At 41.9% G+C, this 24,976-nt stretch overlaps 1 protein-coding gene across 1 annotated transcript; it reads right to left on the reverse strand.

Moving 5' to 3' along the window:
- Positions 1-327: 327 nt before the first annotated feature.
- kif16bb (kinesin family member 16Bb) lies at positions 328-23,425 on the reverse strand. The gene is made up of 17 exons (XM_030106561.1): positions 23,370-23,425; positions 23,232-23,295; positions 23,039-23,149; positions 22,807-22,923; positions 21,428-21,522; positions 18,592-18,704; positions 18,363-18,505; positions 17,960-18,128; positions 17,504-17,629; positions 17,197-17,372; positions 17,027-17,089; positions 11,054-11,114; positions 9,624-9,706; positions 7,628-7,716; positions 4,047-4,202; positions 3,183-3,285; positions 328-2,619 (listed from the first exon to the last, which is right to left on the reverse strand). Exons 1-17 carry the CDS (start codon positions 23,414-23,416, stop codon positions 409-411), a joined length of 3,927 nt encoding a protein of 1,308 aa, XP_029962421.1. The 5' UTR covers positions 23,417-23,425; the 3' UTR covers positions 328-408.
- Between the last annotated feature and the right edge of the window lie 1,551 nt (positions 23,426-24,976).

Below are 24,976 nucleotides of genomic sequence, written 5' to 3' on the forward strand. Positions count from 1 at the left end.
ACCACAACAGTAAGATCGCCACAGACTGATCAACTAGTAACTTTCAAAAAACAATGCTGTGCTCATTAAATAAATAAAACTGGTGATGACATTTTCAATTTATTGAACTTTCAACTTTTGATTACTTAAAAATGGAGTAGCTTAAACCGACAAGAATAATGGAGATACAAGAATATTTCAAGAACAAATACATTTAAGTGATTCAAATATTAACTTGTCATGCAATATATAACAAAACTAATTTTAAAAAAGAAAAAAACAATGGAACTTCTAAATAAGACATTTTTCTAGTCATTTAACAGTGAAGTTGCTCTTTGCACCGTCTGGTTGGCTTGCACTTTTGCCATTGCCCCCTGTGAGTGAGAGTTTTCAAGCTGGGCTGTTCATTACCGGCCGCTCGGTCCTTGATCAGACGTTTGACAAGTGATTAATCAGGCAGGCGGCCTCGGCGGAGCAGCGGAAAGTTAATTTCCACACTTCTGCAAGGGAAGATGAATCTGAGACACGTGCAGACGGGCTAGCTGCTTTAGGCACACTTTCAGGGTGACCCCTGCCCCTCGCGTTTGTGAGGATAAGATCCAGTCTGACACATCCTCTCTCGTCCTCATCGTGCACGAGGATGCAGCGCAAATCCGAGCACCGACGGAGAGTCAAGTCGTGGAATCGGGGACGGCTGGGCTCGACGGTGGCGGACTCCACGACAGCGTCTTCTCTCACCAGACCAAAGTGTGTGTCCGTGAGTAAAAACTGTGCCAGACGTTCACTCTGGGCGCCGGAGTTGACGCACGCCGCCACGCTTGTGTAGAGTAAAAGCTGCACTCCTCCGAGACGAACTGCTGTCTTATCCATGTTGCAGTGAAGAAGATAAACCAGATCAGCAAGACTCTTCTGAAACTGACAGCAAACCCTCAAACCAGCGTCCAGCAGCAGGTCAGGTACACTAATCTGCCAATCTAAAGACATTTTCATCAGGTTTCCACTGAGCAGCGGGGACTGAGAGACCCTGCTGTTCCCGGGGCGGCTGACCTCCAGTATTGCCCTGCACAGCTCTTTGGTACAGCTCTGGCTGTACGTGTACACGCCCAGGATACTCTCCTCTGTAGTTCCCATCAAACGGACGCTCTGTCCGGCTAAGCCGATACGGATCTCCTTCAGGCGCAGCAGAGGGAGGCGATGGAACACCACCAAGCGTCCGGAGTCGGCGGTGAGAGTGTAAAGTCCAGCTTCCGTCAGAATCAGGAGGGCGGGCCGGGGCTCGGGCTGGCTGCGTTTGGCCGCATTTAACCAGTGGAGACCGACGATCTTCTGAGAGTTCAGCACCGCGGCCGAGATGACGGACGTCAAAGCGTCTGTCATGTCTGGCAGTGACAGAGTTTGGAGGTTTGAAAGCAGATCAGGAAACTCAATCAGCGTTTGAATACTGACTTCAACAGGAGTCGAGTCCTCTGAAGCCTGCTCTAAAGCCTGCTCTGTGTTTTCAGTTGCATGGGTGGACTCAATGTGTTTCATTGGCAGCAGCTCTGTCATATTTCTTTCCTGCTGCTTTAAATGAACATCATCTGTGTCCGGTTCTCCTGGGCACTGCAGATCACCGGGGCTGCCATTCATTTCCCAGATATCCTTTGGGGTTGGCTGCACATCACTAGGCAATTCTTCTACCCTGCTCAAGGCTTTTCTTGGTGTCACGGCTGGAAGTTGTGCTTTCTCAGATTTAATGCAGCTCTGAATCATGTGTGCTGCCTCCTTGGGCTGGAGGTGTTGAGTTATGTTCATCTGGATGTGCTGTATGAGCGGTAGGTCTTTCACCATGGAGAAAATGTGATTATCTCTCAGCAAAGAGAAGACAAAGCTCCCTCCAACCACAGAGAAGACCTGGCCGATCATCACTACAGGCAGAGCATTGCTTTTCAAGACCAGAGAGATAACCTGGCTGGACCAGCGGGACCCAGTGGGTCGCAAGCCGACTTCTGTGATTTGCTGTAGCGCAGTGGGAGCGCTCCAAATGAAACGTCCTGCATCTTGGACAACCAAAGAAACTCTGCTGAATAAAGAGCCCAGTCTTGAGTTTTTAACTGTGGCTGCTGCGGTTTGTGTTCCATCCACTCCTGGGATCCCCAGCTCTCCAGATTTATCCATCTCTCCACAGCTGAACCGGTCCTTGAAGGTGGTTTCTTTGGGTGTAGAGCACACCGCCTGTCTGCTGAGAGGGTTTCTGTCGAGCAGAGTTCGTGGGAGGACCGATGTGGATCTCGTGCTTCCACCACTCTGCAGGTGGGACATGCTGCCTAATGAGCTCCCACCAGAGTCAGGTCTCTCCTTGTAGCAGCCAGTCACGATAGCGTGGATCTCATTAGCATTCCCCCCTGACTCCACGCCACATCCATCACCCAGGCCCAGGACACTTGTCTGCTGGAGGCTGGCATCCCCTGACCCAAACTCCTCTCCCTTATAACTTGCAAAACCAGCCTCTGTCTGAGCTTGTGTCTGCAGCCGTGGCCCTGATTTATGACACGAGTCTCTCTCCTGCTCCTGGCCATCCCTGGTGTTTACTCCACCCTGCAGACTGTCTCCATCCACCTCAACACCGGTGTGAGGGACAGGATGTCTTCCGGGTATGGCCTAGTTTACAGCGTGTGGGTGGACATGAGGAGAAACAAGCAGAAATATAACTTAGAGACATAAAAAAAATATCTATCTCTTGAAAATTAAAATGTAAGACGATGCTCTTTATCAAATCATAGATAAGAATTTGAACACAAAATGGCACGCATAAAATAAATAAATATCTTGACTTTTATAAAACAAACATTTCTTACATGTTCCTAAAAACTTTCACGTTATTTCCAACTACCACACCAAAGTGTGATGGAGTTTAAAACACACACAAGCAAATAAATAAAGCATCTCATGGCAAAAAAACTTTTGGTCCTGGCTAGAGATGAGCGAATTATTCACACTGGCAATGTTTTCAAAGAGAAATCAAATATGAGTTGCAAGTTGGAAAAAAAAAAAAACCCTGAACAGTTTCACTATTAGTATTAATGATATTTTATCTTCCATCAAAGTCAGTGGAGTAGAATATTATTCCACGCTGAAATCCCACTGACTCGCAGAACCTTAATTTATTCAATCTCTATCAAGGCTGTGATTTGTTAAGACTTCAGAAATAAATGAAAACATACTGTGGTCGTGAACTCCTGCGTTGTGGTGGAGGTGAAACTGATGTGTGGCTCCTCGGCCTCAGCTGCGTCTGCAGCCAACATATTCATCTGGGTGAAAAGGCTGCTGTGAAAAAGACAAATACAATAAGTTTTGCATTCCATCAGAAAAACCAAATTGCATTTTGATAAGAGGAGCCGTGAGCTCATATAGTGCTGGTTATATACATGTGGCCAGGCTTTGCTGTTTTCCCAACAGCAGATTTAATTATTTGCTGTGATGTGACACTGGAGACATCAAACAGTTCGGAGGCAAAGACGAGACTGCCGTAACCCCCAACCCGCCTCCTCACAAAAACCATCCATTAGATTTGAAAAGCAAACAGCCCAAATGGCTGGATGAGATTAGAGCCAGTCTACTAGCTGTGAAATTAAATAGAATCTGCGCATGTTGATTCGAGGATTTACATACAATACTGAACACTCGAGAGGGGGGAGCAGAAACCAAATATACAGCCCGGGATGATTTCTGACAGTAAACAAGAGATTTAGCCGAGCTTTCCGTGTAGAGCCGTTTTGACAACGGGAGGGGGCAAGTCGGAGTACTAAAGCACTGACAATATCAACAAGAGGTGCACGGCGCAGGTCACAGGGACGACTAAGAGGTTTTCGCAGATCCTGAGGATCAACACAAAGGATGTCCGGCACTCTGATGTTTGCTCACATGAAAAATGGAGGAACGCCGATGTGAGATATTTTCCTCAGTTGCACAGCTTCACGCAGAAGTTCAGTGTTCTAGTTGTGGAGTAAAGGTATAAAACTGGTACAGTACTAAACAATGGATCCATTAACACCGCAGAGAACATAGTTCACCTCCTACTAGCTTACCTTTCTGCCCTCTCAATCTCCTCTTCTTCTGCCTGTTGATGTGAAACCCCACTGCTTTCCTTTGGAGGTCTTTTGATGTCCCCGTTGCATCTGTTCAAGCGTTCCGGAGTGTGCTTCCATCCCACCTCCCGCTGACTGAGCTCCTCTTCAAACCTCCTAGTCATTACGTTATACAGACAAAACCGCACACAAAGTCAAGAAATGTGTCAAAAAACATCAAATAAGTGCCTCTTCTTTTCATAGGCACCACCTTAGCACATTCCCGTACTGTATTTTCACTTCATTCTTCGGATGTTTTACTAAATTCAAAACCAGATATTGTAAGGAGGCCCCTGGAATGTTGAAAGAAAAGTAAACCTTAAAGTGTTCAGAGTCTCATTGGGGGTGTGTGCAAGCTTGTTCCAGTCGCACTAAAGCTGGTGGCAAAAAGCATTAAGTGGCCCGGTAGCCCCTAATAGCAGCTTGTCAATGATCACAGGGGGCAAAGTGTAAAGTTACCACTTGGCCTTTCAGCCAGAGCTGGAAGATGTTCAGAGGGTTGTCAAACAAAGGGCTTTCAGAGCACGGGCGGCCATTAAAAGTTGCGGCGGTCAAACACCAGTTGGCCTGCTCCATCACTGGTCTCGGAGTGTCTACTCTCTGGCTGCTTTTCAAACCGGCTTCAGCGGCGTCTCGCTGATTTTCCTTTAATAAATGGACTGTCAGGAAGGACCCAGGTCACCTTTCACAAAAAGTTAAAAAGTGTGTTTCCTAGACTGCTGAACTGAGAGAGAATATAAAAGCATAAGACCAAATAATGGACAAACAAACCTTGGACTTGTCTACCGAGTGTCTACCATAAGATTTTAGGGGAAAAGAAAGGCATAAGACTTTGTGCTTATTTATATTCGCTTCTGCTGAAAGTCAATCAATTTTAATCTTTATGTCTCTTTCAGCAGTCAAAGCGAGCCCGGTTTACAGTCCAGGAACATCTTTTCCGGCTATAAAATAGTGTCATTTTCAAGGTTCCCTCAAAAAGGTGTGAAAAATGCAGGAGGAGCTCGCAGGGAAATGACATGAATAAACGCTTCGCTTACAGGACCGTTTGAATTCCTAATGCAATGTTAATATTAGATCTCGGGGGCATGTTGCATCCCTCTTACCCTTGCAGATTATTACATGTCTTGGTAAGAAGCAAGGTTGTGAGGAAATCTGTATTCAGATGATAAAGATGTATCCCGCATCTGAGCTGAATCACAAATATGAGTAAATAAAGAACCGTTAAGTATCTCATACCCTGAGAACAGGTCAGACTTTTTGTTCAAGCTTTTACCCTTTTCCTCTCCTGCTTGTTAACTTTCAGAAAAGTCACTGATCTAACTCATATTGCCAATAATGGGCTGCGTGATTTTGTAGTGATGGAGCACTTCCTCAAGCAGCTGCAGGTCAGTTCATTGATATCTGGGTGTCACTCCCAGAGCCGAACCGATATTCACTGCCAGCTTTTGAATTCAAATAATTCGCTATTATTTACCGCTGAGGGTTATTTCCAAGATAATTAGAAAAGTAGGATCGATTGTGCCCTTGCTGTGAGGGAGCTAATGCAATACGAGCAGCAAGAACAGAATGCATTTCTGAGTAGGTGATGAAAAAGATCTTTTGCCGCTGAATATCTTCGGCGCTCGAAGAGACGAGGCTTCAGCGTGCCAGGTGAGGGGAGGCAAATTAAAATCGATGAATACTTTGTGATGCTCGCTGTGTAAAACTGACAGCAGCAGAGGAATTAAAATGTTTTTCACAGTGTGGTATACTGGCGGATTTACTGTTTCTGTTTTGTTTATCCAGACTAAAAGACATGCATCAGTCCATCGTGCGACTACAGTCACCACTAACCGTAAACTACAGCCATCCTCTGCAGCCAGGCATTGGTGCATCGCTACACAAAACCAACAACGTCCACGATATCGTCTCACCTTTCCATGTGTCTTTACATGCATAGTAACTCTCTCATGACTAAATTAAAGTTTGTAATCGTGAAGTGTGCATCGAGAAAAAGGTTTCAGGCGTCGGAGCGAAAGCAACATCAATCACCTCGGCAGAAGTGCAGCTTTTTGGGGATGCGGCAGAGTGAGGGAAATTACATGTCAGACAGTTCAACATGCTGTAAAACATCAGAGCTGGTAAATCACGAGAGGCCAGGAGGTGTGTCTCAAATTGCTCACTACTTCAGTAGGCGGTGAATCACGGGAGTGAATTGGATTTTGGACACTAATTCAATGAACACTGAGACACTGACAGATCAATGAACTGTCACACAATTCCAAAGCAGCGGTGGGTCATAAAGATGTCACATTACCATAACGTCTCTCCAGGTTTAGTGTGGTATAAAAGCAGAGAAGACTAGTGCTCTTGATAAAAAGTGAATCTGTGTGGACTACAAAGCAGCACTGAAAATGCTTTACTGCCAATGTTTGTTAAAGCCCTTGTGTCTTTGTGATCACTGAAAAGGTATTTATATTCCACAGACACATAAGAAAAAGAATTCTAATAATGACTACAGGTAGATTTGTATGCAGCTAGCTCTTTGATTATGAATGTGCATATAATCACTGAAGACACTTAGTCAAATTCATTAGATTTCAAATCCATTCCATCGATGAAGGCCAGAGGTAGAGTTAATATAAAAGATATTAAACATGAGGTGCTGCCTCTACTAACAGGCATTTCACTAATCCTGTACAAAACATGACTCAACTTCATCTGCAAAATAGACTTCATCTCAAACATATTTTTTGTTTTTAAAGTTCATTTTTAAACTTCCATCTATTCTGCTTGAAATCATGTCATCGCATCTAAAATGATAATCATTTTGTACAGGACTTTTAATAATAACTCAATTGAGAATTTCTTGCGTGGAAATGTGCCAAAAGTTCATTTAGTTTTACAATATAAATTACAATCAAGTTTGACACGATCCACCGTCTCGGCTGGTTACAGCAGAACACACACTGGGCCACGAGTTCACACAAATCAGCTGCCAAAAAATCCTCGATAAAATGAGGGGAGAAAGAGGCCCTGCGGGCATTTGGACTGATGTTGGCTAAAAACGGACTTCAAATTAGGAAAGCACTTGGGCCATGACTGATGACATTTCGCAAATACAGACTAGAATGCAAAATGAGGATGTGAAAAAAATCTGCTGCAAATCTACTAAAACAAAAGTATAAGATATGCATCATTTATTTCACTTCTTAACTATGGAGTCTTCTGAGAAGCTGAACTTGAAGTGCTCTGTGATGATCTGGTAAATAGACTACAGCGTGCTTCACTAACTCCTGAACCAGGTACCGTTTTGGGACATGCCCTTGTTTGGAAATGACTTTACCCACTGTGATTTCCACTGACTTGGCATATACAGCACCACATGACGGCTTTTTGCATGTTCCCACATCTACAGAACGCTGCCATGATTTATCGCTTTGATTTGGTGCACTTGCCTGATGAATGCTGCTCAATAAGCAGGCACGTTGTGGAGATTGTACTCCGTGACCCTGCCCACCCTGCCTCGGAGAGCTATTACACACGTCTGCATTAAGTCTTACCGTCCATTCTGCAGCTCCACCCTGGACTGATTCTCAGTAGGTGTGGATAAGTCAGCCCGAGACCGAGTGGTGGCAGAAAGCAAGCCGCTCTGCAGACAACAGAACGAGACAGCGTTGTCAGATGAAAATGTGTCAGCGTGAGGAATGAGTGGCAGCTGTTTATGCCAAATTTTTGCCGATGCAGTTGTTCAGTTACAGTATTTCTGTACGTCATTATTGACAGTTCACAATACGAGGGATTGAACATCTTAAACAAAGGCTGGGAACAAAAACATGAATCAATCCCCTACTGCTAATGCATGACTGGCTGTCATGACGCACACCGTCTTATTCCCACAGGTGCATTTAGATTTCAGTGTTTATTTTTAGTTCCAACACCACATGAACAAGAGAAGATGCTATATTTTCATGTAGTCAAAATGTAGGAGAGGATGTCACATAATTTGTCAATATTCAGACAGAGCACTTTAAAAATCACTTTCACTCAGCAGATACAGACTTATTCTGGGTGTGCCGGCACATCTTCACACTATTCTAGTGTGGCTCCCTTGAGACCATCCCATTTAGAATTGATGTTAAAAATGAATGCCAGACACTCTCCTTGGAACCACAGTGGGACTGAGAAGCCTGAGCCTCACTTGGCTGTAATAGCACGCCTGTATGCAGTCTTCAATAATGCAGAAGCAGAAAGATGTCAAAACCAGAAGTACAGTTGTGTCCATAAAAACTGTGTGAAATTACAACATGAAGTCTTTAAATGTTAAATGGTGCTTAAAGATGCAAGTGCACGATGCGTTTGACTAACTCAGACATTTTTCTCCGATGAATTTCATCTTATACTACACAGACATTTGTCTCCAAACAGGCATTCTCATTTCCTGAAGCTAGTTATCTCAGCGGATTCTGTTACTATTCTCTTCTTAAAAAAAAAAAAAAAAAAAAAAAACATTCAAAATGTGCCGAATAGAAGCCAGGCTGTGAAGTCTTGTTTGTCTTCACACAGCTTCAGAAACCCCCTCCCACACATTTCCCACAGATGAAAATCAGGGGACGCTATATCTGACCATCTCTGCCTTTAGATCTCGCATTCACACCAAGAATGAGACAGCAGGAAAACACCGGGTGTTTGAAGCTTTTTCTATAGCCACGGCGGCGCAATTATTTACAGGTATTTGTGTGTATTTGGCTTTTCATACCACCTTTAAGTGAGGCCATTAGGATTTTTCATGCTGCTACAAAGCTATTGGCAGTAAAGCAAAACAAGTGTCATGTAGGTGCAACGGCTCAGGAATCAAAATGCTCTCATCACTGTTGATGCTGTTTCAAAACTCTTCACGCAGATTTAAAGCTATGCCACTTTGTCTTCGTTTTATTTAGTTTTACAAATGACCTTGCTCTCTTTACTGTTCTTATCTTATGTTGAAACAGTAAAAAACATTTCGCAGACAAATCTGATTGAGTTTTTGAACTATAGTCGGTGGATTGACGACTTCATAGACACGATAACAACTAATGATCAAATAATTTTTGTTAATAAAGCCCCCAACGTAATAATTTACCTTTGACTGTTTATTATATTCAGGTCTGCAGCTTCGGGCCCCACCCCCATGTATGTATGTGTGTGTGTGTGTGTGTGTGTGTGTGTGGTGATTAATCAAGCACAAGTAAACAATCTTAGCACAAAAAAAAAAGCAGTTAAATATCCTGTATTCATTTTTATTCTGATGATGACAAAGCGGCATTGCTGTGAAGCTTTTTCTTTTAAAATGGAAAGTTCTAATCAGATTTTAAGAAGAGGAATGTTTACTGGAGGAAGCAGGCACTGCAGTCGGTAGTTATGGAAACAAAGTGCGCGATGCCGACTTGCTTTCATAGAATTACCAAAAGAAAAAGCAGCTGGGCAAGCCGCTTTCCGGAAAGACACTCAAGCTTTACAAACTTGTAAATAGGAGAGGAACACACATGATTTGTGATTTTCAGCGGTGTTGGCCTATACCTGGTTTTTCTCTCTCAGCTGGGAAGCTTCAGCCGGATGGTTAAACCGGAGTCTGGTTCCTCGCCCCAGCTGTATGATTGCACCTGGGGGCACCCAAAAAAAAGGTGAAGCATGAAAAATGTGGAAAATTACAAACTCTATTGCCATTTTGAACTTTACTATTTGGTATAAATGCTACACCAACCACTGAATTATGTATCACTCTGTGAGAAAAGACTGGCACAGGTAAAATGTGACATATTTCAACACAAATGCAAGTGACAGTAATGGTGCCGTCTGCCAGGAAACCTTTGGAGGTGTGGAAAAGCATCTATAATACATAAAAAAAAAAAAAAAGGTGAGTAGACTTGCCACGGGAACCCTCCTGCCGTTGGGGGATTGCAGTGACCTGTCTGTGCACTGAAGTCAGGTGAAACTTGACAAACGGAACAAAAGTTCTCAGATTATTTCCTTGGCTGAGGTAAAGCGAACGAATCTCCATGAGGTACACAATCCCTTAAAGGTGGCCAACCCCAGAGAGATGATTTCCCATAGTTGTGTAGCTTAAGAAGACTTCTCACGTTTCCGCGAAAACACTCTCTGAGATGGGATTGCAGTTTATATATCTGACTCGCAGTCATATCTACAGATTTCCTTGCAATCTCTCTTCTATTCGCCTTCTCCACGTTCAGTACAGCAAATACTAATCTTGCTACAACTAATGACTTCTGACGAGTGACAAAGCACCTGAGACAGCGGCCTGTGATGGATTCCAGCAGCTTGTTGGTCTGAAAATTACTATCATTTGTTCAAGAAAATAGCTTCAGATGCAGCGGTTTCTGAAGGGGATATTGGATAAATTGAAAAGGTTATAAAGGAGACTAGCGAAGCCGGGCCCCGGTACTGCCTGGGTCTGTGTGCCAGTTTTATCTCTCCAAAGCAAAGCAATGTGGATCAGGACCCAGTAAGCCACGTGCGCTCTCACTCTGGGAAACAGCCCCTGCTCGAGGGGGCCAGAGTTTCACTTCGCTTTGCCTCTGTCCTTTGAAAGGTTAATGCCCTGGCCCACTTCAAACCTGTCGGCCCTATCAACTCCATCTGCCAATTAAATAGAGGGCCTGGGGCTTTGTCCAGGGCCTCTCGCCCTTCAAAATGTTTAGTAAGAGAAATGGCATCTGCCCTGTGGAGAGCAGTGTTCACAGTCCACTCATGCCCCCAGCGCGGTGCCTCGGGGAAGCCGGGGACATAAAGTGAATTTCATTTGCAGATGTGATGTAGTGATCTCATATAACTGCATTCAAAATGAATGAAAATGTTATACGCTCCCTCTAGCCCAATAATTGTAAATCTGAGAGAGGAATCTTCATTACTGCACACATGCCTAGCTTTTTTTTTTTTTTTTTCCCCTTCCAGAATATCAGGATCAAATGTGAGTTTGTATGAACGCTTACCCTGAGTCAGCTGGCAGGAGTCTGTGACCACGGAGCCGTTGACTAAACACAGGGCGCCGCCCTGAGGGAGCAAAGTCACGGTCCCAGCACGGCTCTCCAGCACACAGTGTTCACCGAGGAGGCCGGGCCCACGAAGCACTGCCAAACAATTATGATAATTTACCTCTGCAGCTGGCAAGACGGTGGCGAGACCATAATGTGATAAACTTGACTTACAGATATTTTGACCACTTGATGGCTCATTACCACCGAGCAAGGTTCTGCCCTCCTACAGAGAAGATTAAAAAGGTTGCATTACCAAAAAAAAAAAACAGGCAATTAAAATGGTACTTTTCTCATTTTTATGATATTGAAATTATCTATTCACTTTTAAATAATAGAGGATCATCCCGGTGCTGAGCAAGTCTTCATTAAGGTTTATCAGGTGAGGTAACTTGCAGTCAATGATCAATCCACTCCCCTCCGTCCTCAGAGCCACGGCATCCTCCTGCAGGGCACCAGAGAGCATATCACAAGAAAAAAAAAAAAAAAAAAAACTCATTCCATTGCCTGTAGCTGGAACGGCACACAATATAAAATAAAAATGCTGACAGACATTTAATGGCAACCAGCAGAAAACTGAATTCTTTATGACTGCTCTTCCTTGCCCGAAGGCCAGGCAGAGCAGCAGCGTTCCAACCATGTGTCGCCATGAAGCAGGCGAGTGGCTAACGGCAAAAGACACACAATAAATCATTCAGATTATTGTGGTGAGACTCAAACTGCGCGTTGTGTTCAGCTAGCGAAACAGACGCAATACCACCGTCCACTCATTCTCATGTACACAGGTGGGTTGTAGGCTACGCACTATTGCCTTTATGAGCACACAGTCACTGCCACTGCGCGTTGCTGCTGAAGTCACTACCCGGATTGTAAAGTATGTCAACTTCACATAACCGCAGCAAACATCAGTGGTTTCATATCATTTATAATGTGTCTGAAAGCAGAAAGCACAGAAGGTCAAGCTGCAGAGAGGTCCTGTATTTACTGGTGACGCCAGCGGACAGAAACAGACATTTTTAATGGTTTGGTCAAATCTGAAATGGGTCTCCATCGTTGTATCGCAATAAAAAAATATGTATAAAATACTCAGTGCCCGTTACACTCGTCTTTACAGCTCGCCACATATATGATCACCCAAACTGCATGTGAACGCCAGGCCCTTATTCTGCACAGAAGGGACAGGTCATCACAGACTTGTGATCATGTTTGAATGCCTTCATCTCCTGGAGAGACTTGTGGACATCCACTGATTAGAGTATGGACAGGTTTACATGACTCTTAAGTCTGGAAAAAAAGTCAATTTCACTTTAAAATGACCAAGTAAACACCTAATTCCAAATAAAGTGTCCAGTTTATTCTCATTTTAAGCAGAATCGAAGAATTCAACCACAATAGACTTCTCCTGCCCTTGAGCTTGAGTGAGACCTGCAGATGGGGGGGTGAGTTAGTTTTAGCTTACAGGTGCACCCCCACAGTCACATTTTCTGAGAGGTGTCACTTCCAACTTCAGCGGGGCAGCAGAGTGCGGGCGCTGTTCATTTCCATGACATGTGGCCCCTCTTTAAGGGGATGTGTTAAGGATAAAAAAGGGATTTAACTCTCAAAAGCCATTTCTGAGGCACAGGAAAGCACGACTCAAAACGACCGATCAGCTTCGTACACCACTTCACAGCCATCAACAATCGCTGCTGAGGAAATGTTACAGCATGAGTCACACCGTGACACGCCATGTATTTGTGGACATTTATTTTACTATGAATGAAATGTCTTGATATTTATTTTCCTAACTAAAAAGGTATTAGTTAAGCTTGGTAAGAAAACAAATGCCAGTGTTAAAGGCTTGGTAATCTTGTTCCTAATGGGCTACGAGATGTTGCTGTTCAATAAACCACAGTAAACCCGTTTGGAAGACCCTGTCCAGATTGTTCCGTTACGCTGTTAGACCAGTGCCTCACGTTGCAATGGATTATCAAAAGTACCTCCCCAAGAGGCAGACCAGAACATCTCCCACACGGAGGATTGAGTGAAAACACTCTGCAGAAACCAGCTCCCCCTGCTCCACAGACTAGACCAGAGCATGAGGTGAGGGACGTGTCCAGCACCAGCACCCGCTCACTCATTGGCAGCCGAGATGGGAGAAATCCTTTTTTTTTTTCCTAATGAAGAAGGAGAGGCATCGACCACAGCCCCTGTACTTAATTAAAAGGGATTTTTCACAGACTTCATTAGAGGTGAGGAGCAGCCTGGCAGATTAATGCACTGTGTCACTTCCCTCAGACACCAGGAACAGATGAGATCCTCTTATTTTCTCCCCACAATCACACGCGGAACAGCGAAAAGTTGCTTGTCCCCAACACCTACTTGCTCAGTACTCTGCATGTGCGCTGAAGAAGGAAAAAAAAAAAAAGAAATAGAAGTTGCTTTTAGACTGAGGCAGCCACTGAACTTACTGCAATTAACTGTGGCCAACACCAGCAGCCAGGTTTGGGCCAAATCCACTTCCACTAAAAGCCATAATTTGAATTGAAGGAGGATTTTAATGGTTTTCTTTCCAGCAATTAGACAGTTCAGGCTCACAGCTTACGTTATACATTTCAAAATACAAAATCACACGGCGCACAACACATCGCCTTTCCACATTTGTCAGGGAACACTCGTACACAGATGAGGGTTCGAACAGCGAAGAAGCAAAAATCTGCACCGACGTTTCAGTGTTGCATTAACAAGTAAATTTCCCTCAAAGGGCTGCAGCTAGGTTTGCTGTATTTATGAAGGGTAAAATAGCTAACAGATAAAGACAAAGGAAATGCATGCTTCGTTTTCAAATTGGCATGAAGCCTCTTGTTTGAAGTGATACGATCATATTCCACCATTAACTCACACCAGAGATTTGGCACCGTGCTAGCAGGCATTCTTATTTCATGCTTCCCTTTATGTTATTTGCGTGCGTGCCACAAGTAAAAGTACAGCGTAAACACGAGTCTTGTGCTGGTTGTAACGTGAACCGTTCTGTACCCGGTAATTACTTTGATGTGCATCGGAGCCTGCAGCATGTTAACGTGTGTCACTTGTTCAAAAGTAGAAAAGGGTTCAAACTGATAGGACTTCTGGGATTTAAAAAAAGTGTGTTTCATGTCAAATGTGCTTAAAAAAAAGACAAGCCATGATACTGAAAAACACATGTAAGCATGAAAAGCAGCATCTGCTGCCCTGCAAGTTTCAAATATCTTCACTTTTTTTTTTTTTCAAAATCCAAGGAATAAAAATAAGTTTAAATTTTTGAACCATAGAGTATTTGCATGAAAAAAATGGCTGCTGCTGATAATAGTAAAGGTCATAAAATGCTGCAATGACTGTGATCTATAACTGCTGACACTATGAGTTAAACTGACATTAAACAGAGCAAGGCTCGGAGCATTTGGAGTTTAAGCTGTGCTGAATGTGGCGTGTTTGAGAAATACAAAGAAGAAAACTGCAGCTCATTTTACCCTGCTGAAATGACTTCACACCATGTTAAAAAGACCTGAAAAGGAGGTTTGAGAGAGGGGACGGCAGCTCCATTCTTCTGACCTATTCACTAAAGTGTACACACGGATATACACAGGATATGCCCTGCTGGAGCTTGTCATTTTATTTCACCCCTTCTTTCCCTTTTTGTTCTCTCAATCTGTTGTCACCTCTGTCTGGTAAGAGGCTGCTCTGGAATCTATCTCATATTAATTACTTTCTCTTCCCCGCATGCCCTGTAACCAATCTGGGAAGCTGACGATGAATAACTTTGCATTCTAAATCTGCTTTGAATACAGAATTCGAAATTCTGTTTACACCGTTCTTGGTCAACTTGTCTCCTAAAGGCCCAAGCAGAAATTTTCATCCAGCTTTCAGCAACGGCATCAACTAAATTAAACACTAAATATATGAGACTTTGAGAGTTGGAGGAGACACTTCCTAATTTAAAAGCCATGTGCCGGTGAGGGCAAATGACGCCATGCACTTCAACACGGAGGTTAAATCAGAGGCATTCTTGTCATATGACGCATGTTGAAAGAAATCCGTTAAAAAGAAGAAAAAAAAACAAAAAAACACTTGAATTCCATCTCTATGATTAGCCTTTTGTTCATCGAGTGCCTGAACTGAATTTCAAAATAGCCAACTTCAAAACCGAGCCTGGCTGTGGATCTTTCTCCTGAACCGAGTGAAGACTGTGCCGTAATGTGTGTGTGTGTGTGTGTGTGTGTGTGTAGCATCGCTAACAGGAATCCCTCACAGTCATTCTTCAACCCGGGCAGAATGCAAACGCAAAGGAAGACAAATGTCAAATCCATAAAGTCATTCATCAATTGCTTCAAGGCTCAGCAACACCTGTGGGCTAACCGGTCACTGGTACAGTGGCCTTTTCGCCAGGTGTCACATTGCATCATGCATACCAACAGATGCTCTAAAAAAAAAAAAAAAAAAAAAAAAAAAGCCATATTTTTCCAGCTCTTCCCGTAGAAAATGCGACAATTGTCTTTGAGCGAAAAGTAAACACCGCTTGAACACGTAAATAGATTTACAACACTAACGTTAATTAATATGCTGGATAGTCCAAAAACAAAAGTGCCATATGTCAATAATCAAGACCTCTTAATTAGGAGCAGCTGACACCGGCTAATGAGTTCCAATACACGTCGACAAATAAACGGCCGTCAGGCCAGCAAATGTCACCTGCTAAGCACCACACAGGAGAGAATGTTAATTATCCCGCACATGTATGGCTGTCCATCATGTGTATGGTATTTAAAACCCTTAGCAAGCATTTTCTAAAACATGGCTTTAGAAACAAATTCATGCAGACATCTTTAATCGATCCACTACAATAGTTTAACCCTGTGCAGAAGCTCTTATTAGGATTTAACTACCAGAATGTGTAATGAGGGAGAGAAGAAGTGAGGCTGTAATTCTCATGACTGGGAAGCTCGATGCATAATGTAACAAGGTACTCGGCTGAATACAATGAGTCCCAAACAAATGACATTTTTGTGTAACTTGAGAGGCCCGGATTGTGGGCTAGCGTCGGTGTAATTTCTGTTGCACTTTGGAATCATTCAAATAAGCCGACATCCTGCCTGCGCCTCAAACAAGCTGTGGATTTTTTTTTTTTTTTTAAAGGGTATTTTCTGTGACTTTTCTTTTTGTGAAGCCGCCCTTCCCAAAACACCACAATACACTAACCTCACTATCATAAGATTAATGCCATCTAAATGCAATTTAAAAATAAATTGAAATGAAAAAATAGATTTAAATGCCAGTTTCATTCTACTGGCATTTTCACTCCCCAAATTGGCTTTTCACAAGACTTGCAGTGACACCAGGTGGCACGGTGTACTTACTGCAGGCACCGTCATCCACCCAGAGTGCTTCTGGGAGCTCGCAGCTTTGTTGATGGATAGCGGTAAAATCAATTAAGTCAACCTCCACAATCTGTGTGCTCAGTGGCCGTCTGTTTCACTTTCGCTAAGTGCCAGGATTCAAATGCTACAATTCCAACATCATTTTTTACACTTTGTTGAACAACACTTTCCTCATAATTTAACTGAACATAAATGTCTCATTTTATAGTGAACTGCATTCAAGCCATATGTACACCGGCTTACTTTACAAGCCAGAGCAGGTAATCATTTTATTCAAACGTAGTAGTTTACCTCATGTCCACAATCAAACAAAACTGTATTGGTGTTTTCCCACTCATACAATTGTTAAAAACAAATCCTCAGCAAAAAAGCTCAAATTCAAATGCATAATATTAAACACCATAACTGCAGAACAGTCTGAGTTTCTCCCCATTTGCCGGTCCACTCTTTAGTCAGTGCAACAGCCTTGGGATATCCACAGAAAACCATTAGCACAGATAATGAAAACATTTCGCCCCCCTGGCAGAAGGTGACTCACCTTTGACTCATTTTGATGCAGCGACTCCTTCACCTTCACCGGGGGGGACTTTTCATGGAATACCTGAAATAATATTAAATGCAATCCACCCTCATTAACAATCTCTGAATAAAAGTTCATTAACACACATATTGTAATGGATTTCTATTAGAATTTAACATTTCTGGGACCTGGATTCTTTCTTCCAGTAGTTGTTGGAGTCTCTTGACTTCTGCCTGTAGCTCCCTGATCACCTTGGCGCTGCCGCCTTCATTCACCGTGGGAGAGTTCACGATGTTCTTCGCTCGGCTGGCATAGCGCAAGGTGCTCAGGGTCTCCATGTAGTTCAGATCAGCAGGAGAGATGGCTGGCGGGTAAATTCATGGTTGTAAGACCACAAGAGGAATGAATCCAAAATGAATGTTTTTAACCGGCATTTAAGGGGAACGACGAGCTGGAATAGACAATTCGAAAATATATTTGCAGTGCAGTACACACTCGCTATCATGGTAGTCACAGCGTTCCCACCGAGGCTGTCTCTCAGGAGCCACGTCAGCACAGAGTTTCTGTAGGGAATGAAAAGCTGCTGCTTCTTTGTTGACTGCTCTCCCACACCAAGGTCAGCTGAAAGGGCACATGGAAAGAAATTACCAACTCAGAATCTGGACAGTCAAAAAGAAAAAAAAATGTTTCACTCTAATGTGAGAAAAAGGGAGCATTTTAGGATTAAAAAAAATAATTTGCAAAAAACTATGGAAAAATTATAAGTGCTTTTACTGTGACTGAAATGCATACTGTATTATCCTTTGAAATTAAACACTGGTTCAATCAAAATTCCAATCTTTCCAGAAAAATCTGTCATTATTTACCATCTATTATTGATTTCACAAGCTCCATAGCAGATAAAGATGTGTTGTCACAGTGTGTCAGTCATGCTGTTGCAACCAGATTTACCCAGAGCTGAAATCACACTGCCCAAGGTGACCAGGGATTTGTTAATATTGGCTCCTTCCTTCAGTCGGATGCCCGTAGTGCGCGTGGCGTCCGCTTTCTCACTGCCTGCCAGGTCGACCAGGTGGATCTTACTGAGCGTCTCTCGAGGCAGCTCTGCATCGAGCCATGCCTTTTGGCACAGAGTTCAAACAAGGTAGCACAGAAAAACAGAGAGACACTTGGGCATAACAGGTTTCAGTCCAGAAACGCTTGAGAAAATACCTAAAACATGAAGACAATGTTAGAATTTTACCTTACGAGTACAAAAATGGATGCACTGACATAATTACATGTGAAACCTTTACCAGAGGAGTATTTTTTTCATTATTCCAAGCAGCGGTGACGTTTGAGCACTTCAGTTTACCTGCGTGAACATGATGGTGAAGATGGCGTGGGAGCGGCTACTCGAGTCATTCATGCCCGTGGCGGCCGTGGTGCGGTGGGCATTGCCCAGAACGATCAGCTCCTCCATGTCACTGTGGCTGTGAACCAAATGCTTGGATAGATCTGCAAACGAGTGAAGGATTAAAATGGGAGACCTGGGAGATTTCTGTAAGCGCTCAGGGAAAAAAAAAAAAAAAAAAACGTCTCACTCTCGACATAAGGTCCATGCTTTGGGTGCTCTCTGACTTTCAACAGTCCTCCTTCAGTGAGTGTTTTCTTCTTGAGAAGGTCCTGCACTCGTTCGTTGTAGATCTCAAGATAGCTGGTGCCAAGAAAAAAAACAAAAAAAAAACAAAAACACATGAGGCCATAAAGACAAACTAATGAAGGTTTCATTGTTGACAAGTGAACAGCACAGAACAAATTATGGACAAAGCAATGAAATATTTACTCTGAGAAGAGCGGCACAGTGGGTTCAAAGCCCAAATTATTGTTCTGCCTTGTATCGGTAATGAATAAACAAACATATGCAAAGTAGTTTTTGGCAGAGCACTTCAATCAAACCTACGGGTGTGCAAGAAGCAAAAGAAGTGAGTGGCTGATTCAAAAAAAACAATGTCAGGCATGGTGCAATTAGGCTTTTTGAGAGCGTGACAGCAGTAAAGTGGTAGGGAGCATATCCAGTGCATGTTGTTTTCTGGCATGTGCCGAGCTCAGGCTGCAATATTGAGTGTGCGATTTTCCAAATGACGAGAAGTACAGCTGCTTACATGTGTTAATAAACAAATGGCCTCAAGACAGTGTAAAAACTGATTGGAAAAAGCCAACAGTATTGGTCCATTATATAGAGCCCCTCTGCACATGCTTCTCAACCTGCAGTGCAACATTTACAGCTTCAACATAACTATCATTAAAAAAAAAACAGACAAAGTGACTGTGTACTCTGAATCACAACTATTTTTCTCAGTTGTAATTAAATATGAAAAACATAACTTCATATATCTTTAAAAAATGCAATATTATATTTGTAAAGTCATTCTGAAGCTGTAATGTTTCTGTCAAATACAATTCATTTCCACGATAATGTGCCTGCAGCGCACACGAAACCAGATGGTAAAATAACAGTTTCAGAGGCATGATAGGCTTGAAAGCCTCAATTTTATCCCCGAACATCATCATTTAGAAGACAAGCTGGGACATGGAACAGTTATTATGACAAGACACATCATTTGGGACTCTGAATGGCATTTGAGCGCAGCAATAAAGTCATTGTAAAGTCTTCTTTGTGATTTGTTTGACCAAGATATCTAAATCGATACCAGACTCGGATTACTGGCCACTCCATGAAGCATTTTTAGAGACCAACAAATTATCATCGAGGGCTTTGTGCACCACTTTTGAGATTGTGAGTTTTTAATGTTCGTTGGCTCTGAAAATTACAGTGGTCCAAATCTGCAAAACTCACTTTGAAACAAATGGGAAATCAACCACTAATTAAGAAAAAAAAAATAAGTCTTTTTGTGTAAGGAGCTTCACTTTTAATTTGAATTGGGAGTTTTCAGCTACCACTAGATAAACAAAAAGAAAAAAAAAGGAGAAACATGGAAAAGAGACTCTTCTGTGCCACTTTGGAATAATCACAGCACCTTTAGTTGTTCTTATATAATACAATTTCTTGTTAATTTCATTATAAAAGGGTAAATTACTCTGTGGCATGACCCTGCCATATCAACTTGATATTGCTAAAGATGTCAAGACGTCAGGTGAACACATCTTATAACATGATCAATTAGCAGAGCTTTAAAAGAAGAAGCTTGCTTTGATTCTTCCTTAATTCCTTCCTTATGTCAGTAGAATAATGATCCGATGTGAATTCATTCACTGGGTCAGTACTGCTGATGTCGTTGATTTCTGATCAGCAAACATTTTAAGGGGCGTCACACCAACATGGGCGGGTTTTAGAATCAGAGCAGTTGCTCACTTTACGGTCATTAAGGAATAACGGCCTTCAACAAAAGTTTTAATGAAATTGTCGTCAGGGATCTCATGGGTCAGACCATTTCCACCTCTATACATTCAAGCCATGCTCGCCACCTCCTGGTGATCTAGTGGAGCACCATTTTCAGGGATGCTTTCTGTAAACAACAGCCCAGAAAATTGTCTTCAGATACTTCTGAGACAACTTGAAGTCCAAACACTTCAGTCCAAACACAGCTTTATACACAACTGCCAGCCTTTGGAGGATCCTGTATTATAAGAGTTTTCTGAACTTCAAAAATAGAGAGTTTTAACAACCTGTTTATTCTTCTGCAGAGACTCTGCATCTGCATATTTGATAATTTGTCTCAAGGAAGAGGGAGGGCATGCAAGTTTCCCCAAGAGGGATGCATTAAAAACTAGGACTCCTGTCAAGGGCCGAGCTGTAACAACTATTCTTTTTTGTTCAAAATGAACACAGATCTAATTAAAAAGCAGTTCGCTACTGATGAGACACTGTTTCTGCATTGTTTTAGGTGAAGTTTGTGCCTTTTGTTTTTGTGTTATACTGGTGAACCAAGCCGAGACTTCCAGAAAAAGTAAAGCAGTGGACACATCACGTACAGTAACTTTTATTCAATTCACAGTCTTATTGACCCCTCACAGGACAGTGAAGGACAGCCACAGGGCCTCATGTGGCTACACTGCACAGGTCTGATTTGGTGAAAACGTTTCTCTTTAGAAGTCAAAAATGTGTTTACGGTTTGAACCCACTTCGCTGTGCAAAAAAAAAAAAAAAATCATCACTCGATGTCATGTCTCTTGAAAATGTTGCTCCATCAAACGCATTCTGGCTCAAAATCTATCTTTATGTTTAAAAAAAAAAGTGGAATAACCTCTGTAAACCAATTTCTCTTTGATTAAGGCCGAATAAATCCTGCCTGGGATTGTATTAAGATATCTGTGGAGACATGCCAAGTCAAACAAATGTTTGACTACCGATATGTCACGTGGGACCTTGATGACAGCACACACACAGTTTTATTGCTGGGTATGATCGGCCCTTACCTGACCTCCGTATGGAACGACACGTCAGTCTTGCTTCTTTGAGCCATTTCCCTGTACAAGCCCTCACAGACCCTTGGGATCAAACCTCTATCCTCCTGACACATGAGAAAAAAAAACAATTTGCATTTCCAACATACTGTAGTTACCAATAATTTTCTTCATTTTTTTGCAATGATGTTGTCCATGCTATGCTGTAAATACAACTCAGCACATGCAAAGACTGCTGAACAACACAAAGAGCAGCTCATCTGATGCAGAGTCACTGAGGCATAAAAGCAATTCCAGTCTGAGCTGCATGCCCTCTTGTTTTAATTACAAAGTAACAGATAGTAAGCATTAAGAGCCATATATAATTATCTGGGATGTTGACAGCAGCTCTGCTGATGACCTTGCACAGGTCTCCTGGTAGACGAGCAGAGAGCTCACCGGTAATGTGAAATTTCCATTGCTGTGCAAGGTGAGGAGGGAGAAACTGTGGGAGGCGGCACTCATCAAATTTTCTGATTAGTGGAGAGAAACAAACACTTCTGATGAGGCCGCTATCAGTCAGTGTCTAATGTGGTGAGAAGTCTGCACCGTGTTCACGCTCTGTTAGCACTACTGAAGTATTCTGCATTGCAAGCTCGGTAGAATTGTGAATTTTTGTGACACCCTGTGTGCCCCTGCCAATTGTGGGACTAATATGCGAGGCGCATCTGGCATGCACATCGGAAATGACCTATGAATGTTGAGGACAGCTGCTTCTCAAATTCTACCCTTGGCTCAGAGACGGGTTTCGCTCATTGTTAAGCATTGTGGATGTTTGACCTTCACAACATGGAATGACATATGCTCCGACTACGATGGGAAAAGACTGTTCTGAAATGCTTCAGCTAAAAGCTGAATGGACAGCATGTACTGGTCAAAATGAGTTATTCCACTGCAATTGAGAAAACTGTGCTCAGAAGTGAAAAAAACACTGATAAAGACAATGGCACATTAAAGAAAACGAAGTCCTGAGAATTTATTCAAATATTCTATCATTGCAAATGATACACCAGTAATGGGGTTCATGGGAGAACAATGTCGCCAAATAAGAGTTTCCTCCATTTTCAAAATATTGAAGTCATTTAGATATAATTTTAGCTATATTTATTGTCAATTTGTGAGTTTTTCTTCAGAAAATGGCATATTTAAGGTGGCAAAGATGGTGAATTGGGTAGTAGCCTACTCCCACTAAACTGTGACTGGCTTGATTGCCCTGCAACCCTAAATTTTGGAAGATGGGTGAATGTTGCATTTAAGAAGCAAACTGAAGTAGATTATTTTTGCTATGCCCGAGCAATAACTTGAAGACATTAACTACACAACAATGCTTAATAAACAGGAGCAGGTTTTACCTCGTGACCCATCATGGTGTGGGTTTTTCCTGAGCCCGTTTGTCCATAGGCAAACACACAGGCGTTAAAACCTTCAAACGCAGCTTTAAGGACATCACAGCCCAAATCTTGAAAAATCTAAAGCAAAAGAAAGGGAGAAAAAACGAAAATAAATTGGTTTCATTGATTAGCCATTCAAAACACAAGAATGCAAATATGACACATAGTTGAAAAGTGAAAAGAGAACAGATACCCTCTCCTGGGACACAAACGTGGGGCTTTGTCTGTCAGACGAGTCATAGGAGAAGTCATATGTGAAGGATTTTCCTTTTTCATTTTGCTCGTTTCCTCCCGCAAGTGAAGACTACAATTTCAAACACACAGCCATCTCTAATAAGTCTCCTGACTGCAGTGTGGCACAATAAAGTGTGATATAAAGCCTGTACCTTGTGAATAGATACCGTGTTCCCGTTCATTTGAATTATCCTTTGAGATGAGAGCTTCTTTTCTCTGTGGGAAGTGGGATGTCAGTGGCGCTTCACACTCTGGAAGCTAACAGGAATAAAAGCTTTCATTTTACAGACCTTTTGTTCAGAGGACGGACTCGGACCGCGACTCGCACTGAAGACATTATTACTCCAAAGGAGGGCGAACAATGAAGCAGCCTGTTTTGTGTCAGCTCATTTCACAGGTGATCGTCACACCTGAGGCTTGTCTTCACTCCCTCACTGCTGCGCGCCGCACTGCAATTTATATCCTCTTCATTTAAAACAAAAAATGACTTCAGGGTGATTTTATATGTTAAAAACACATATTTGATATTTGTCAATTCTATGGTTATAATTCAAACAATTGGATTCATGAAAATGTTGCATTTGAGACTAATTGGTAAAACAACTTTTCATCTAATTTAAAGGACGACGCAAAACAGCTGCTTCCAGTGAACCCAACATAATCACACCATGAAACCATGAAATGCTTCCTACTGTGCAAATTAAATATTGATTCATGATAAAAAATATGTCAGAGATCGATACACCATGCTCTCAAATAACTGGAAATTGGGAACAGTGAATGCAGTCAAGCAAAAGATCTTTAAGGAGGAAGTTTCTTTGAGCCCCAAGTTGAGATGAAATATCATTCCATACAGTGACATTCTATATTCTACACGAGGAACAGAATTTCTAAATGATATGCTCTGCATAATAAACACACTTTATCAGAATTCAAATGAAAACACACTGTTGATGAAGCTACTAAAAGAGCTCCCTCTAGTGGTACATAACAGAATGTCTTTTTATTTAAAATCTATCTTCAAATACAGTATTATGAAATAGCTCAGCGTAGAACTAAATGTATATGTCGCATGAAATCCAGATTAATATATGTATCATCTATTCTATTTCATGAATTCTTCATGTTCTGACATGTCACACTGTTAGGACGACTTCAGCTGGCTGTCACAAAAATATTTTTTAACAAATATTCACCATGTTAGCATTTTACACATATTTAGGCTAGTGAATTTGTGTCAGTTTAGCTGCAGAGAAATATAAAATAAATTTGGATTGATATTCACCTCATTTGGGGGTAAAAAACCCTATTTGTTAACTTGTACATGTCTTCCTATTTCTTCCAAACCATTTAAGTTGAATCAGGGAAACACCTCATGCTTTCAGTAAGTCATATTTATGACAAATAATAATGTTTTTAAATAAAGACATTATCATTTGTCATTAATATTAATATTATTTATGATTAATATATTTTTATGAGTTATATATTGTCAATATTATATATCATTACTATAATTTTATTGAAAAAAAATGTTCAATAATGTTTTCAACTCTATGATTGGACAGGGGTTATCAATAAAGTATAGGCGCTGCTTTCCATAAATTCAGCCATATATCTTTCCAGTTGACATAGTTGTGTGTCTGGCATTTATGAAATATTTGTCGAATTTAGTCAGTTTCAACATTTTCAAAGGATTTCTATGAAATATAAATGACACATTCGGGACTTTAATTACTCTTTAAATGTTATCAAATCAGAGTTTGAAGTATTTCTTTGTAACTCATTGTGAATTACCTTGTGTCTGAATGGCGATATCTGAATAAAATTGGCTCAAATCTGTGGAATTGGGGTTAAAAAGTCTTCCAAAATATAAGACTTGAATAAGAATAATTAA

This window comes from Salarias fasciatus, chromosome 13, assembly GCF_902148845.1.
Source record: "Salarias fasciatus chromosome 13, fSalaFa1.1, whole genome shotgun sequence".
Classification (NCBI taxonomy): Eukaryota; Metazoa; Chordata; class Actinopteri; order Blenniiformes; family Blenniidae; genus Salarias; species Salarias fasciatus.